The sequence below is a fragment of the Musca vetustissima genome, unplaced genomic scaffold, assembly GCF_032173495.1.
Source record: "Musca vetustissima isolate MV318-11 ecotype Yass unplaced genomic scaffold, APGP_CSIRO_Mvet_v1 utg1079, whole genome shotgun sequence".
In the NCBI taxonomy this organism is placed as follows: Eukaryota; Metazoa; Arthropoda; class Insecta; order Diptera; family Muscidae; genus Musca; species Musca vetustissima.
In genome coordinates, this window is record NW_026885679.1 from 137,294 (window position 1) to 154,493 (window position 17,200).

The following is a 17,200-nucleotide window of genomic DNA, read 5'->3' on the forward strand; positions in this document are numbered from 1 at the left end:
ACAAAGCGAAGTACTTAGCTGACCAACGACATAAACTGCATAAGAATTTCGCTGGTGCGTCACTTCGAGGTTAACAAGGCATTAATATGTATAAAATCACTTATATGATGTTAATGAAGATGTTCCTACTTTTTAAATAATTGCCACAGAGTAACATAAATTCTTAATTACAACCACTTCGCTTGCAAAATGGAACGGGGGCCGATATTGAATATTTTCTGGAAAAACATATTTTACTCGCCAATAATCCCCATATCTTTCTTGTCATAAAGACTATAGGATGAATTTATCCAGACCTAGAAAAATCGTATAATATTCTCAGAATATTTGCGGATTTCAAATTTCGAAAAAAAAAATTACATTTTCTGAACTCATTTTACATTCCAAAAGCTACCAATGTTCCGTTTTTTTTCGTTTTATTCAAATCAAAATCTTTTATGAAATATTAACATAGGCTAACGTCTCTTTTTACACGACACTGACCTACTACAGTCATACGACCGTTATTAACAAATCGCTCGCAAATATTGAAATGGGATACGTATTCGAAATTGACACGCGTAATTTAATACCTTCATTCTTTACTAAAACCAAATTCTTAATTTATGCGCACATTCGTCGTACTTGTGAAAAGTAATAAATAAAAAATACAGTGGCCAACAAAGAATCCAATATTTCAATTATACAAATGTACAATGACACCTTCTTCGGGGTTTAGGCTATTTTAAATTCGGCTAACGCAAATGCGGAGCTATAAAATTAAACTAATAAATGTAACTAGACATGTCTGAATGTATAGACGAACATATGGATTCAATTAGAGTGTTTCTATGCTAACGAACCAAATCTAAACGAAGAACACTTTCGGAATAGTAATATGTTCAAATTTTTAGAATTATGAAACCACTTAAATTTGGATGGTAATTAGTCGATAACAGTGCTGTCTAAACGATTGGGACAGAAGAATTTTCTAACTTCTCTATAACAAATAGTTGTAGAAATTAAACTAGAAATTATCAAACATAAGAATCTCTATGTAGCGTTTGATTCTATATTGATCACATAAATTCTACAATACTCTAGCTCATATTACATTTTATTTGCTGTACACTGGCATATAAGGCAGGCGTATATCCACACTCCATGATGCGAACATTTTTGGGGCGGGTATACGCGTGTCTTCCTCGGAAAAGTCTAGTCGACTTAGCATACTATGGTTCGGAGGCGTCGAATTGTTGACCTAGACGTCATAGGAGCACAATTCATAACAATGCCATCAGCCAGAAAAGTACAGGTTTAGCATGTCCGGAGATATCCTACCAACTTAGGGAACTCCCTGGTCTTAGACCTACTCCAACAAGAAACAGAATTTAAAAAGATTTTGCTGACCCCCTGGAGCATGGATAAGGAAAAATTAGTAATTAAAACTGTGCATAAGCAGTCTCCGAGACCATACAGTTTTACAGATACAGATTTTCTAGACAAGCGCATATCATTCTGACCAAAAATTTGGATATTGCAATGTTTTCAATTTTCTACACAAAATTCCCTATTTATCAACAAACGTTATAGATATTCAGCTAAGCCAAGAGATTTGGTTCAATTTCTCGTATCTTCAAATAAAAATCACCAAATTTGTTTCTTTCAATTGATATTAAATTTGTCAGTATTTTTTCCTTAGCCAGTAAAATAATATGCAAGATAAATTTTCTATTAAAGAGCTTGAAAAATATTTTATTATTTCAAAATTTATTGTAGATTTTCAAAAGAGAACATAAATAAAAATATAATATAAAAAACTGTATATAACAAAAAAGGTGATTTTACAAAACAACAAACTCGAACTAATTTAATATAATTAATATGCATATATATTGAAGAGCATATTCTCATTTGAATTTCTTGTTAATTTAAATCAACTTTGGTTTTGTTGTCTTAAATAAAAATGTATATATTTTTTAAAAAATCGATGAGATTTCTTATAAATAATTGTTTGTGACTTTTGTGAAAAAAAAAACATAAGGTAATCAATATGAGTTAGTTAATGGTTGATATTTATAAAATATGCATTACAAATAAATTACTTTGTGCTACAAATAAGTTTCATTTATAAATTATATATAGCGAGACAACCTGAATAAATAAAATATTTATTGATTTGTTGTTGATGGTTAAGCAATTTCATTCAACAAACATCTTCAAATACGTACATATATATGTATACATATGTATATGTATAGCTATATTCAATTACAATTTGTTTACTACCTACATACACCTAGCAAAATCTATAAAACAAAATAAAAAAATTACACTGCATTCAATTTGTTTTCATGTAAAAAAATGTTACATACATAGTCCATCTAATTTAGTATCAGTCAAATATTTGTGATGTTTGTTTGTTATATGGCAAGAATGAAAAACAAAACTTAAAAATTAATATTTTTGAAACATTGTCAAATTGTATGTCGATGTAACAGTTTCTATCAAAATAGAAACTTCTTATTTGTGAAGAGAGCCTCGATTTTGAATATAAAAAGAGAATATAAATAATAGTGTGAATTTTTAAAGGTTTTTCTATTGTATGGATTTAGTCCTCTTTTTCTTCCTTGGCAGATTCGAAAAGTTTTTGGCACATGTGTGTTAGAGATTCTGAAAAGAAATTGGAAAAAAACAAAAAATAATATTAGAATGTTTAGTTTTTATATAATTATCAATTATTGGCATATGCAAATGTATATTTTAAATAGAGTATGTATTCGACAGTCATGTTAAAGCCATGTCTGCGTTCGGCATTCCTGCAAAATTAATACGGCCATCAAGATAACTTTAGATGGCACAAGGTCAGCATTTTAAGTCGGACGTATCGGAGCCATTTAGTACCGAACGAGGATTCTTGCAAGGTGACAGTTTGTCGTATCTCATATGAGACGCAAAGGTAAACAGAAATGACACTCTGTACACCAAACAACACATGTTACTCACCTACTCCGATGACATCGATATAATGGGTCGAAATTTGCGAGCGGTAACAGCCACATTCGAATAAATTGAGAAGCAGTCTGCCAATGTGGGTCTGGCAGTAAATGGCGACAAGACCAAGCTGATGGTATCAACGCGCAAGACGTCCAGTAGACTCGGACAAACTGTGGAACTTGAGAACTACAGCTTCGAGGTAGTCAACAAATGTATATGCCTTGGTACCATTATATATAAAACTAATGACATCAGTTTTGAAATTCGGAGAAGGTTAGTGTTGGCCAACACATGCTACTATGGTCTGAGTAAGCAATTCAAAAACAAGGCCACCTCTCGCCAGACCAAACACACACTCAACAAGACGTTGATGCTACCCGTGGTGTTATATGGATCTGAAGTATGGGTACTTACGCAATTAGATGAGGTAACTCTTGCAGAATTCGAGAGAAAATTTCTCCAAAATATCTATGGGCCGATCTGCGTTGACGGTGAATATCGCCGTCGAATGAGCCATGATTTGTACCATCTATTCTCTGACATCGGTATTGTCTAACGTATCGAGCTGCAGCGACTACTGTTGATGTTAAATTGTAAACAAAGTACAGGTCGCATTTTTGATTCGAATTGGGAAAAATCGGTTCAGATTTAGATATTGCTCCCATATATAATTTCGTCCGATTTAAAGAAAATCGTGCACAAAAGTTGCTATATATCTTTCGATTTCTTGAATGATGTGTGTTAAGTTTCGTGAATATCGGTACAGATTTAGATATAGCTCCCACATATAAGTTCGTACGATTTAAGGTAAATGGTGCGCCAAAGTCCCTAAATATTTTTCGATATGCACGAAATTTGGCATAGGGTACAGAATTGAGTCTGGAACGATGTGTGTTAAGTTTCTTGAAAATCGGTTCAGATTTAGATATAGCTCCCATATATATTTTCGTCCGATCTAATAGAAATGGTGCACCAAAGTTCCTGTGTATCTTTCGTTAAATTGCATGTCAATGTTCTTTCGAAAAGGCGACGTCTGTTAGGGGACTATGTAGAATATACCCAAAAAGGTGAAGGGTATCATATAGCCACCTCATTGAAATTCTCTCTTTTCTTAGGCATAAAATAAAATTTCGAGACATCATAAAGATTGTCTATTGTTGAAATACCAGCATTTGCAATTATAGAGATCCAAACGGGGAATTACATATTAAAGAATTCTACGAATAATACTCAACATTAGATTTCAAATAAGCAAGCTATTAATAAGCCATATTCATATATGTACTTCACACGTGTTTTACGTCTGCCTGACTATGAAGAGGCTTGAACAAATTTTAAATGACACTCCTGGGAAAGTTATAGAAAACAAACAGGCGATAAAGATTTCACACGAATGGAAGCGGAGTTGTCACATTGACGCGACAGACTACAACATTGCGGTAAACCTCTAAATAGCTACACACGAATAAAATTTCATAGTCCAATTCCCCACAGAATATTGTTACCACTGTAATCAATGAAATTCAATATTAACATATATATCATACCTGTCATATTCAGTAACCACTGTGGTTTAGATTTCCAAACAACACCAACATAATAGAATGGAATTCCAACAAGTGTTATTAGAACACCCATACCCACTTCATATGGTGCTACATATATTGGCACAACAACCAAAAAGGCACAAATCAATACAAACACTATGGGTATCCATAACGCAACCTATAAAATATTAGCAAAAAGATTCATTAATTTCGATTAAACAAAATAATATATATTATAAAGGCAAAACAAACAAGCAAAAAAAACTATACTTACTTTAATTGGTCTCTCCTGATTGGGTCGGGTATAACGGAAATACAACACCGCCGATACTGACAACATAATAAAGAAAGATTCCACAATACTACAGTATGTGATTAGCACATAGACATCACTGCACAACAACATAATAATTGACAATATACACTGTAAATAAATTGGATAACAAAAGCGGAAAAGAGAAAAGATTATTTCAGTGATACGGATTTATTTGTTGATAGCAATCGGTATTTCAAAGAACTTACCAGAAAAACTAACGATGGTACAGGAGTAAACTTTTTAACACTTATGTGAGACAATATGGCCGGCATATGACCGTTACGAGCACCAACAAAACACATACGCGACGAAGTCATTATGTGAACTGAAAGGCCACCAAAGGCAGAGATTGCCACCATCATGGGAATAATAATTGACCAACCACCCAATATTTTGTCGCCAAATGTCTGAAAAGTAATAATGGTAATTAATTATATCCACTTATCGTGTTAGTCCAGATTATTATTCTTACCACAGCAATTGCATCGGAGGCAATCATTTCCGATGCACTTAATACAGCCAAATATGCCATATTAGCCAAAACATAAATTATTGTCACCAAAGGTAGCGATATATAAATGGCACGTGGTAAATTCTTGTAAGGATCGCGTAATTCTTCAGTCATGAAATTCAAATAATTCCAGCCGGCATAAGAAAATATACCCGAATAAAATGCAACTGATAATTTGCCAGGATCGGTTTCTGTATTGGCAAAGGCATCTGTAAAGTTTTCAACGTGACCTAATGGAATGGAAAAAAAATGATTAGTAATTTACTTCCTTTCATTTGATGGGTTTTAAAACTTACCCATAAACATCCATGTCAAACCGATAATAATAATCAAAACCAATGCCGCAATCTTTGTGAACATAATAATATTTTGCATTTTTGTTGTAACCTTCATGTAAGAGGAATTTAAATAGGTTAGGAAGCAAATTGTAGCGGCTGCTAACAATTGTTTGGCAGCAGTTGGTATTTCACAATCAGCATCAAAGAATGGTTGCAGAACATACGAGGCAAATGTTAGACCCATAATTGCATTTGTTGTTGGTCTGCAAGTAAAAAAATAAATATTAAAGAGCATTGAAGTGATTTAAAAGAAACCAGTAAAAGTTGGACGGGACTGACTATATGATACTCTTCAGCACTTTGGATACATACATTTCGTGAAAATTGAATTAACATAGACTCTTCGGTGCACCATTTACATAAAATCGGACTAAAATATATATATGTAGGAGCTATATCTAAATCTAAACCAATTTTCACAAAACTTCGCATACATCAATATGAATCTATTTCAGTATACTGTGCATTTTTTGTGTGAATCGAGCAAACAGTGGGAGTTTGGTGCACCATTTAGATAAAATCGGGCGAAAATATATATCGGATCTATATCTAAATCTCAACCGATTTCAACAAAATTTTACAGACATCAAACAGGACTTAAGTCGGTACGCTGTGTAAAATGTTGATTCGGTCAAAATCGGACGATACATCAATATGGACCTATTTCAATACGCTGTGGAAAATGTTGTATCAATCGGACAATCCTTGGGAGTTTGGTGCACCATTTACGTAAAATCGGACGAAACTATATATGGGAGCTATATCTAAATCTAAGCCGTTTTTTTTACAAAACTTCGTAAACATCAGTACGCTGTGCAATCCATTTATATAAAATTAAGATAAAATCGGGCAAAAAATATATGGGAGCTATATCTAAATCTAAGCCCATTTCCACAAAATTTTACAGACATGAAACTGGACTGAAGTCGGTACGTAACTATATATGGGAGCAATATCTAAATCTGATCCAATTTCCACGAAACTTCGTATACATCAATATGGACCTGTTTCAGTACGATGTAAAAAATTTTGTATCAATCGGACAATCCTCAGGAGTTTGGTGCCCCATTGACATAAAATCGGATGAAACTATATATCTAAATCTGAACCGATTTCAACAAAACTGCACGAACATCAAACTGGACTTAAGTCAGTACGTCGTGCAAAATTGTTTGAATCGGACAAATATTGGGAGTGTGGTGCACCATTTACCAAAAACCGGAGGAAATTATATTTGGGAGTTATATCTAAATCAGAATCGATCTCCGCATAACTTTGTATACATCAATATGGACCTAATTAGTACGAGATGCAAAATTTTATCTCAATTCGACAAATATTGGGAGTTTGGTGCTTCATTTAAGTACAATCGACCGAAAATATATATGGGAGCTAATCTAAATCTGAACCGATTTTCTCCAATTTCAATAGGGTTCGTCCTTGGGCCAAATAAACGAGCTGTGCCAAATTTCATCCAGTTCGCATCATAAGTGCAATCTTTGCTCACAAAAATACATGGACGGACGAACAAGCATAAATCGACTCCGAAAGTGATTATATGCATAATCCCAAAAGGAACAATGTGTCTATCTCGTTTCCTTTTGGCTGTTACAAACATATGCACAAAGACATAATACCCTGTACAAGAGTGTGGTGAAGGGTATAAAAAGTTATGCGGCATTTATTAACCTTGTAATTTTATTTGCTTTAGTTTTGGCCACCATATGCATATATTGTGTTAATTGTTATGGACGTAAAATAAATTTTACTCCAATGTTTATATCGTATAGCATAAAATTGCAGCTGATCTAATAGTTTTATACGAGGTTTTCTTAATTACTGTAATTTGCCATAGATTGTTAAAAACAATTATGTACCAAGTATGTATGGTCACTACGAAATAAATGTTGTACAAATTAATAAAATTCATCATTCAAAGGTACGAGGTCTGATAAAAAAATAACTGTTAACTTAATTCTAAGTTTTGATATTTGATTCTGTGTCATATATGTTGCTAATATCAAAAATAGACGTAAAACCAACAGTGTCGGTTCGGATGTTAAATATAGTGTAATTATAATCCGCTACAATGGAATCCTGGAATATTTATGTTTACATAATTTTCAAATTTTCTAATCTATATACATAATTATTTTGAACTTTATTGTGATTTTAATAACCTGACAACCTGATTTATAGAATGGGATCTCCTCAGATATTTCGAAATGTTGCAAACAGGATGACAGAAAGTGACAACATCGATGATAGACCATGAAGCCATATTACAATGAATTTCTAAAATATTTAAAATATATCACTGGCGTGGACTATACAATGAGTGATGTCAGAAATGATACATTCATCTTTTGTTGAATCCATAATAGTTTTCATTTCCAGTAATTAATTATTAGTAATCTGACCTCTAATTGCGTAATTAGATCATCTTCTTTATCGTAATAATAAACTTTAAGATCTTTTAGTTTTTTTGCAAATGGCAGTTAATAAGAAAATTAGCAAAAACAGAAAGAAAGATTGGTGGGCGATCAAGTTATTCAACAATTACATTTTTAGGGTTGAAAGTTGGCATATCTAAAACCTTCAAAAAAATTTTTCTAAGACGTGATGCTCACATTTCCTTTGCATGTTATGTAGCAAATTTAAAACATTTTTTCTACTAACTTAGCATAGTTTTCAATTGAATGCAGTTGACAATGGAATTGTGAAGATCAATTGTAAAGCGTAAGATCAACGAGACATAACAACAATTGCAATTAAATCGAAATGCATCAATTGCGTACACTAGAATTAAGACTAGTTCAGCAGAGGTTACTTCACTTAAACGTGAATGAACATTCCTTGAGACCGCGATAAAATAAATACCATTGTAACAATTAAACATATATGCATATTTGTTCTCTCATATCTACACACATATATTTTATCAAAAGAAAAAAGGAAATTTCCAAAGAAATTAAACTGGAAAATGGAAAATAACTTACACAAATATCATCATTGCATCCCAAAGATACAGAAATGCGGGCAAAGAACCATAGGCTTCCAATATATATGCATAATCACCACCAGATTGTGGAATTGATGTACCCAATTCGGCATAGCAAAGGGCGCCAATCATCGACAACAGGCCACATAAAATCCAAATAATCAATGAAGTTCCAACGGTCTCTACTTGCTGAATGACACCTTTGGGTGATATAAAAATACCCGAACCGAAAATGATACCCAATATAATGGCCACTCCTTCCAATAGACCCAAACGTTTTTTCATCTGAACTCGACTGTCATTGCTTTCCACTGATTCGCCACGTTTGTCATGATTATCACCACTGCCAGCTCCTTGAGATTTCGATGTCAAGCCAATTGGAGGAGCTGTTTCTTGATTTGGTGTTAACAACACCATCTCACTGGTGGGCGATTGTAATTCCGGCACTGGCATTGTCGAGCCGTTTTTTTTTTATCAAAAAAGGCGGGTGCGTGTACGTTCTGCTTAACGTATGACGTTCAACTAAATCGGCTATTAACTACTGCTCCGTTGCCTCCACAATCAATAAACAGTATGCTCATATATCAAGATGTGTGCGTGTGAATGTGTGTACTATATCAATTTAGGTAAACAATGCCAGCAGTTGATTGATGCCCGCAGATTGTCCGCTCTCTTACAAACAAACCGAAAATATAAATATTAGTTGGAACCGGCTAACTGGTATCGGAGAACGGTGGCCACCTTAATTCATTCAACTCTCTATTTACGTTTTTGTTTTGCTACGCTCATTCGTTCGTTCGTTACTAGGCCAAATGAATATCTCACTAAATAAACGACCTCATTGGACGCTGATGCTTTGCTCATCAACCCCTCCTCAAGGTGGTGGGTGGGTGATTGGTTGGTTGCGTGTCGTCTGTGAATGCTACAGCAGCTATGCAAGTGGGCATAAAATTCTTCTTCGTTTTAGGTTAGAATTTTATCGTGTATGATAGAAAAGCGCGATATTCACAATATTTTCACACAAATTCCAATTTGTTGCAATTCCAATTGTTTATTTTCTTAAACTGATAATAAATATCCACAGAGTTTATTTAACATTTGCCGAATTTATATGACTTTGCGAGGTGATAAGAAACGGAACGTAAACACAAGATACAATACACGCGACCAAAATGACAAGTTGTGTCACACTATGCAAGGCATGTTGATAAGGTCACAGCTGTTCTGATGTTAAATGTCAAAAATGTAGACGAAGCGAATAATAGATATGTAGTTCGCTTGGGTTGAGGCGAAATATTTTACATAAACTTTTTGAACAGTAAGGTAGAGAAAATATCGCATAATTCTTTAAAAATTAAGTACAAAATTTTGTTGTTAAATTTGTTGGTAAAAAAAATACTTGTTGATGCATTCATATTGTGAATTCCAATCACAATAATATTATTCAAAAATAAATTTAAAAAACAGGGTTGCCATTGTTATCATCGCCATTGTTGACATAGTAAAGGCATAAGCAGAATGGATCCTTTGAGCCATTCGTCGCGTTATTATTTATCGAAAATGTAACAACCAATCGTTACGCGAGTCTGTGTCGAGCCCTTAACTGTTATTCAAAAGGAAATTTGTTCTAAAATTTAAATTGACTAAAAAAGAAAAAAAAAATTCCCAACTGTTGAGTTCTAGAAAAAATTAATTTTAGACCTAAAAAAATATATTTTTAATCCTATGCCCTGTTTTTGATATAAACATATATTTTTCAAAATTCACAACCTAATAATTGCCTGAAAATATATATTTTTATATCCTTTATAGCCTTGAGTAATACCCGACATTTGTTCTGGAAAATATCCAACGATTATTCACTAAATTTCTATAAAAGCCAAAAAGTATGCAACAACTATTTGTTTTTATGCGCTATAACACACTGTGGCAGGAGGTTTATGTCTGTAACGTTTAAAAACAAGATAGACCCAGATTTAGATATTTTTTTCTGCAATTTTAAAAAGCCATGCAAGTCAATGCTGCTCAAAGTCTTGAAGGACAAGGTGATATTCACTCATCCATTCAGAGGTATTATGAAAATTTCCCTCACTATGCAATGAAACCCAAATGTCCCGGAAGAATAATTTATTGCGACTTATAGCGTTTGACAGTCTTTATCAGCTATTCAGGCTGTAGCTCTAATATTATTACTGGAATATGCCCGCTACTTCGTTAGTATTAAAACATATCAAAATATATTATTTTTTCACAGAGAAGCTAATCAATATCGACCATTTTTGGATCATTTAGTACATTGCACGTATTTCAAAAATTCTGACCCCAACACAAATCTAGCTCTAAACTAAATTTCATGTTTCGAGCTCTGTAGTTTCACCCAAATCCAATTTACCTACCCCATAAATCCAATAAAAAAACATATTTTCAAATTCCAATTTCAAATTTAGCACACATAAGTACTAATTTCCAAAACTTCCTACATATACCAACCCTACACACCAACAGTAATCTTAATTCCAATTTTCAGGATTCCAGCTCGATCCTATCAAATTCAGTATAATTTAGTAAATATACAGTTGTGTTCATAAAAATAGTAGTGGAGTTGATCAATGTACAAATGTCACTCAAAAAATATTCAGTTAGATTTGTTGTCGCTTTCTTGAATTTCTTTAGTTTCGTGAAGTTCTTGAAATAATTACTGTGCAATAAAATAGTAGTGGTAGAAGTGAATGGTAATAAAACAACTAAATTAAACCAAAAATTAGGAAAAGTGAGTGTTTTTCGAACAAAAACTATATTGAGATTTGATATTTCAATTACTTACTATTAATTTACATAATTGTATTAATGTTTAGCGGGTAGAGGAAAACATTGCACGGCTGAGACAAGAGAATTATTAATAATGCTGAGAAATGAAGGAAAAACGTACAACGTTCGAAATTGAGAATATCGTTCGATACAGTGATACAATGATATTTAACGTAATAGGAAATAAGAAAAAGCTTGAACAACCTAGCCGTGTCTAGTACGGCTTTAAATATACACATCAGTGATGTGACTGTACGCCGGAGATTAATCGAAAATAATGTATAAGCCAGAACTCCTAGAATGGTCCCCCTTTTGACAAGGAAGCATGCCAACGCTAAGCTGAGTTTTGCAAAATCTCATATAGGCTGGCCACTAGAAAAGTGACGTAACATATTATGAACAGATGAAACAATAAATGTTTTATATGGCGGAACAGGCTTCATACAGAATGGTCCATGGAATACCAACATCAATACACAGCCAAAACTGTAACGCATGAGTATAATGGTTGGGCCTGTTTTTCATATTATGGCGTAGGAATAATCCCCTTAAATAAAGGCCCTAGACGCATTTCCAATTATATTTCGGTTCTATGATTAGAGCATGACAAGTTTTGACCACAGTGTAATCTCCATTATTAATCTCCGTAACTCATAAATCGATAGTTACTTTGACTAAATATACTGATATTAAGAGAGAAGTGAATGGTGTAACAAGCATATTGAAAAGCTACGAAGCTTCACAAAACTAAAAGAAAATACTAATTTAAGTCAGTAGTATGAAATCAGTATAGTGTTTCCTATTAAGAATTAATTGATTGCGAATCATATGAACTAAGGGTGTAAACGAAAATTTCGTAAAATAAGTCGATATGTTCATAAAGATTCTGGTCGTATATATTATTTATTTCTAAAATTATTTATTTATTCATTTCCCATGTTGCAGGAAGCATCATTATCAATGCCTAACTTTTTTTGTCTTTGCAAAATAGTCAGGCTGTATCCCACATTGTTGTTTTTATAAAAACAACTATTTATTAGTGGGGAAAGTATGGTATTGTCCGCCAAGGGGCCAGACAAGGAAGACTATAGTTTCGGATCTCCCCACTGATCCTCATCAGTTCCCTTAGTTTTTTGTTGGAGATATTCTCCCCAGAAACTACTACTAGCTACTAATAGCTTCTTTACAAAAAACCTTTTAAAAAATCATCATGTGATGATTAATAAATACATCTATTAAAAAAAAATCATCATGTGATGATTAATAAATACATCCATTTTTTTTACAAATTTATGGTTTTCCGTTTATTTCCAATGCAGCATTAATTCTAAAAATAACTTAAATATATGAAATATTCGCGAAAACAAAACGCTCATTTCAAAATTAAAAAAGGTGTGTGTGTGTATGTGTTTTTTTTTCGGTTGTTGGTTTATATGTTAGAGAAAATGTTAGCCAATAGTCCTCTTACGCATAATATTTTGTTTTTTTTCTTTTTTTACTTTTTAAAGTCACTGCAAACTCTTTTCAAAAAAAATGTATGTAACGACATTTATTTTTGTGGTAACACAATATGTATGTACAATATACATAGTATGTAAGCACAACAGGAGTTTTCACAAAGACTGTACTTATCTAAGTGGTTGCTTGTAAGTTTACTTAATAATTGAATTGAAATGAAAAAAAAAACTGTATAATATGTATTTATATATAATATAATAGTTATATAGTGTGTGTGTGTATTAATTAATATGTTCGTTTTTTAAAGAATTAATTAGTATAATTCTATTGATACGAATTTTGTTGTTGTTTCAAACAGCAGTGCTAAGTTAATATTATCATATAAGTATGTATCTATGTATAATAAGTATATCATCAATAAAATTTCGTTAAATTACAAGACTATTTTTAACATTCAAGAAATATATTTCTTTTTGTTTGTTGGTTTGTTTGTCAATATGCATTTTTATCAAAAAAATTAGTTTAAGCTTGAAACTACTTGTATAACTATGTATGTCTGGATCTGTGTGTGTGTGTGAATATTGTGGTATCAGTATTCCATGGACAACAAGGACAAATGTTGTTCTTGACGAGTCCGTCATTATAACTATGTTCCACGCTAGACGCCAAAGGACATGGACATACTGTTTGCCTCGCTGTGTTCAGTGTCGTTGTTCAACATTTCAGAAGCACCATCCAATTGCTCTATAATATCATCCATGGTGTCACCTCCATTGGAATCTTGATCGCCGGCAGTATCTGATACAGATTCACCACTAGTTAAATTGAGATTGGCCGCAGAAATAGTTTGTTGCTGTTGTTGAATTGGCTGCTGCTGGACATTACCCTTCGATGACAAGGTAATGGTACGTTGCAGTGTATTGCTAGCATTGAAAATGTTGACGAAGCCCTTCATCGATGCAGCTTGGTTAGAATTTGTGGGTACCACAACTAGTTTACTGGTACCCCCAGACGAATTTCCAGCCGTTACAATTTGATTGTGTGTCTTGGAGAGGCCGCTATTCGATGCCACAATGGTCACGGTTTTCGTTACGGCCGACAAATTGGAGGGGTTCGATGGCATTTGGACGGTAACAGCTTTGCCGCCAAGCGTTATTGTTTTCTGATGTAGCTGCCCGCCTCCGGCGCCTGGTTGTGATGTGATCGTAATTGGCCTGACCGAACTCGTTGCGACGTTGTGTATCATTTTAACACCGCCCGGTGTAATCACATTTCTGGCAATGGTAGCTGTCGGTACGGTAGTCGTCATTGTGTCCACAACCGATACCAAGTTGGAAGATGAAGCGTTGGTAACCACACTTCCCGAGGGAATGGCACGTATGCCTGTCCCTGTGGTCACGATGATTATCTGTTGATTAGTCAACTGCTGCCCTTGTTTATTCGTGATTACAAATGCCGATTTGCCCGATACGCTGGATGGCATTTTACTGACTTGCAAGATGTTTGAGTTCTTCATGATGACATTACTGCCGCTGAGTGTGTGTGGCGATACCAGTTTGACCACATTTCCGGGCATAATCTGTTTCTGTTGTCCACTGGTTGTGGCTCCACTGACGTTGCCGCTGAAAATAAATTGTGTCTGTTTGGGCTGAGATGTGTTCGATAATGTTGCACCGGTGGAAGACTGAATGCCAGCACCCTTTGCCACGTTGATATTGATTTTCGGGAAGGTTTGTACAGCCACCCCACCGCTGCTAGTCTTAACCAATTGAAATTGTACATTAGAGTTCAGCGTTAAAGGTTTTTGTATGATGTACTGTTTGCCTCCTATGGTAGTCGAAGTGGTGCCACCTGCAGAACTTGCTGCCGCAACCACCTGATTGCCACTGAGTTGATTTACGGCCGAGAGCTGTGTGACTGCTGATGTGGGAACAGTAGCTCCAGTTTGTGTGGCAAGTCGTAATCCACTCGAGCCTGAAGCAACCAGTCGAACTGTAGAGTTAGTTGTATTCACTGGTACAGCACCCGACTGGACTGAAGTAACTACTCGAATATTGGTGCCCGACGCTACTCCTCCAGTACCTGTCACTGTTGTACCCGACGTAGAACCAGCCGGAGTTAGCACCATTTGTGAAGAGCTAACAGGCGAGACAATAGAATTGACTGCACTCGTGACTGTGGTCGTGGTTCTGGACACCACTGCTGTGGGTCGAATTTTTTGCAGAATTGTAGTCACATTCGATGTGCCAGTATTTAGAACACCAGAACTTTGAACTTGGCCCAGATTTCCGGCAACAACGGTTGTGGCAGTTACCGCCACTGATGCATTGCCAGCTGCAGTACTGGTTGTCTGCTTGATGTATGTACCAGTAGAGCCCAAAACAGTTGTTCCTGTCGATTCCAATTGTGACCGCGCCGAATAGTTAGTGGTGCTGGTTGCTGTCTGGCTAACAGGTGTTTGTCCCGCTCCTATACTAGCCACTGCACTCTGTATTTTGCTTGCCATTGTGGGCTGATATCCACCTACCATATTATTGATGCCGGGAGATGATGCAGTAACGGCTGCACCGCCAGCAGCTGCATTTGTAGTTAGTGGGCCAGTAGGAGTAGTGGCTCCGGCAGGCATAATCGACACCGTTGTTGGTATTTGAATTTTATGGAACTTGGATGGTGGCTGACCTGTGTTAGGAGTTCCTGCCGGCACAGCTGCTGCAGAATTTCCATTTGCCATCATCGACGAAGGTGTTGTGCTACTGAATGGCATCGGTGTAGAAGGCTGTGGTGGCGTTTGCTTGGCTGGAACTGGTATGGGCTCTATTTTCTGGATCTGTAGTTCATATGCTGAGGCAAATGTTGTTGCTTGCCAGCAGATTTCCAATGCATGTGTGGATGCCCTTACCAAAGCCACCTTGACGGCGTACAGAGGCCTATCTACATCAAGATACCATAGGTCTTTGCAACATACCTGGTTGTTCCACGCCTTGCGATAACCATCCCGGCCAGACCATACATACAATCGACTGTGGATGCCAATAGCGCAGTGACCGGCACGAGCACGCGGTACATTATCCTCTGCCGCTTCCATGTTGATATTCTGCCATGTCAGTGTGTCCAAGTTCAGAACGGCCAAGGTGTTTGTGCATTTCCATTCCCTTTCGATGGTGGTCTTGGAATCGTCCGCCACCAGAGGTACCCAACCACCAAAGACGTACATCTTGTTATTGATCATGGTAGCACTGTGCAGGGAGCGGGGCAATGGGGCTCGTCCTCGTGTTTGTGGCTTGGACCAAGTCATCGAGTCAATGTCCAATAGCCATAGGTCGCCCAAACGACAACCGCTCATTCCGCCGTATATAAGTAAATACAGTTTTCCCGATGTTTTGCAGGTAAACGAGACACCGGTGTGCGACTCTCGGGGTGGGGGATTGTCGCCATACGTCTTGGGCACAATCCATTTCCCGTTGTAGCTGTGGGCAGCTCTCGTTTCCAGAATATACAAATCGTTCAGATACTTGGGAATATTGTTTTTCGGGTCATCCGATTCGTTGGCCAAACCACCAAATAGAAAAATACGTTCACCTACCAGTGTAAAGCTGTGGCCCAAACGAGGACACGGTGGCATATCGTTATCTGGAGGATCCGGTTGCATTTTCCGCCACTCCCACTTCGTGGCCTGCAGCTCGTGCAATTCATTGGAATACTTTCCGTATTCGATCATACCGCCGAAAATGAACATACGAGTCCCGTCACACACAAATCCATAGGCTGCACATCCAGGCGGTACATCGCCCTTCATGGCCGGTACAAACCACTGGTTGGTGATGGTATTGTAGACATGTAGTTCGTCCACAATGCCCTCGTTGCCTCCTCCGAACACGACCATCAGCTCCTTAATATTAATGGCGCGGTGGCCATGACGTGGTCGGGGTTGAGGTCCTGTGGTGTTCAATACCCGCCGCCAGGAATACTTTTGTTGCCAGGCGCCCTGGTTGTCAACACTGCCATCGTCCGTGGTATATTTGTTGCCCGTTTCTTCCAGCATATTTTCTCTATTTCTGTATAGCGGCCCAATTCGCTAATAGTCCATCAATTTTTACCAATTTCAGCCAACAGAGAGATTGCTGTATCTGTTGTTATTATTACACTCTAAACTGTGTTTACAACAGTGTTGTTAACTTTTGGCGGTAATTATCGATGCCAATTGGCTACGATTTGCCATTCACAAAACGCAATTGGAGGAAAAGC

The 17,200-nt window shown here is 36.0% G+C and overlaps 2 protein-coding genes across 2 annotated transcripts; both read right to left on the reverse strand.

Annotated features, from left to right (window-relative positions):
• Positions 1-2,590: 2,590 nt before the first annotated feature.
• On the reverse strand, positions 2,591-9,142 carry LOC133332927 (Y+L amino acid transporter 2). The gene is made up of 7 exons (XM_061541297.1): positions 8,688-9,142; positions 5,647-5,891; positions 5,312-5,580; positions 5,046-5,246; positions 4,798-4,947; positions 4,524-4,701; positions 2,591-2,652 (listed from the first exon to the last, which is right to left on the reverse strand). The coding sequence occupies exons 1-7, from the start codon at positions 9,140-9,142 to the stop codon at positions 2,591-2,593; spliced, it is 1,560 nt and encodes a 519-aa protein (XP_061397281.1).
• Positions 9,143-13,613: 4,471 nt separating this feature from the next.
• On the reverse strand, positions 13,614-17,200 carry LOC133332916 (host cell factor-like). Its single transcript, XM_061541286.1, has one exon. It carries the CDS (start codon positions 16,995-16,997, stop codon positions 13,614-13,616), a length of 3,384 nt encoding a protein of 1,127 aa, XP_061397270.1. The 5' UTR covers positions 16,998-17,200.

Excerpts from the sequence above, each read along its gene's own strand:
- LOC133332916 (XM_061541286.1), bottom strand. The coding sequence starts at position 16,997 with ATGCTGGAAGAAACGGGCAACAAATATACCACGGACGATGGCAGTGTT.
- LOC133332927 (XM_061541297.1), bottom strand. The coding sequence starts at position 9,142 with ATGCCAGTGCCGGAATTACAATCGCCCACCAGTGAGATGGTGTTGTTA. Across the intron at positions 5,581-5,646 it reads TTTGACATGGATGTTTATGG|GTCACGTTGAAAACTTTACA; the intron begins GTAAGTTTTAAA and ends CCATTCCATTAG. Across the intron at positions 5,247-5,311 it reads CCTCCGATGCAATTGCTGTG|ACATTTGGCGACAAAATATT; the intron begins GTAAGAATAATA and ends ATTACTTTTCAG.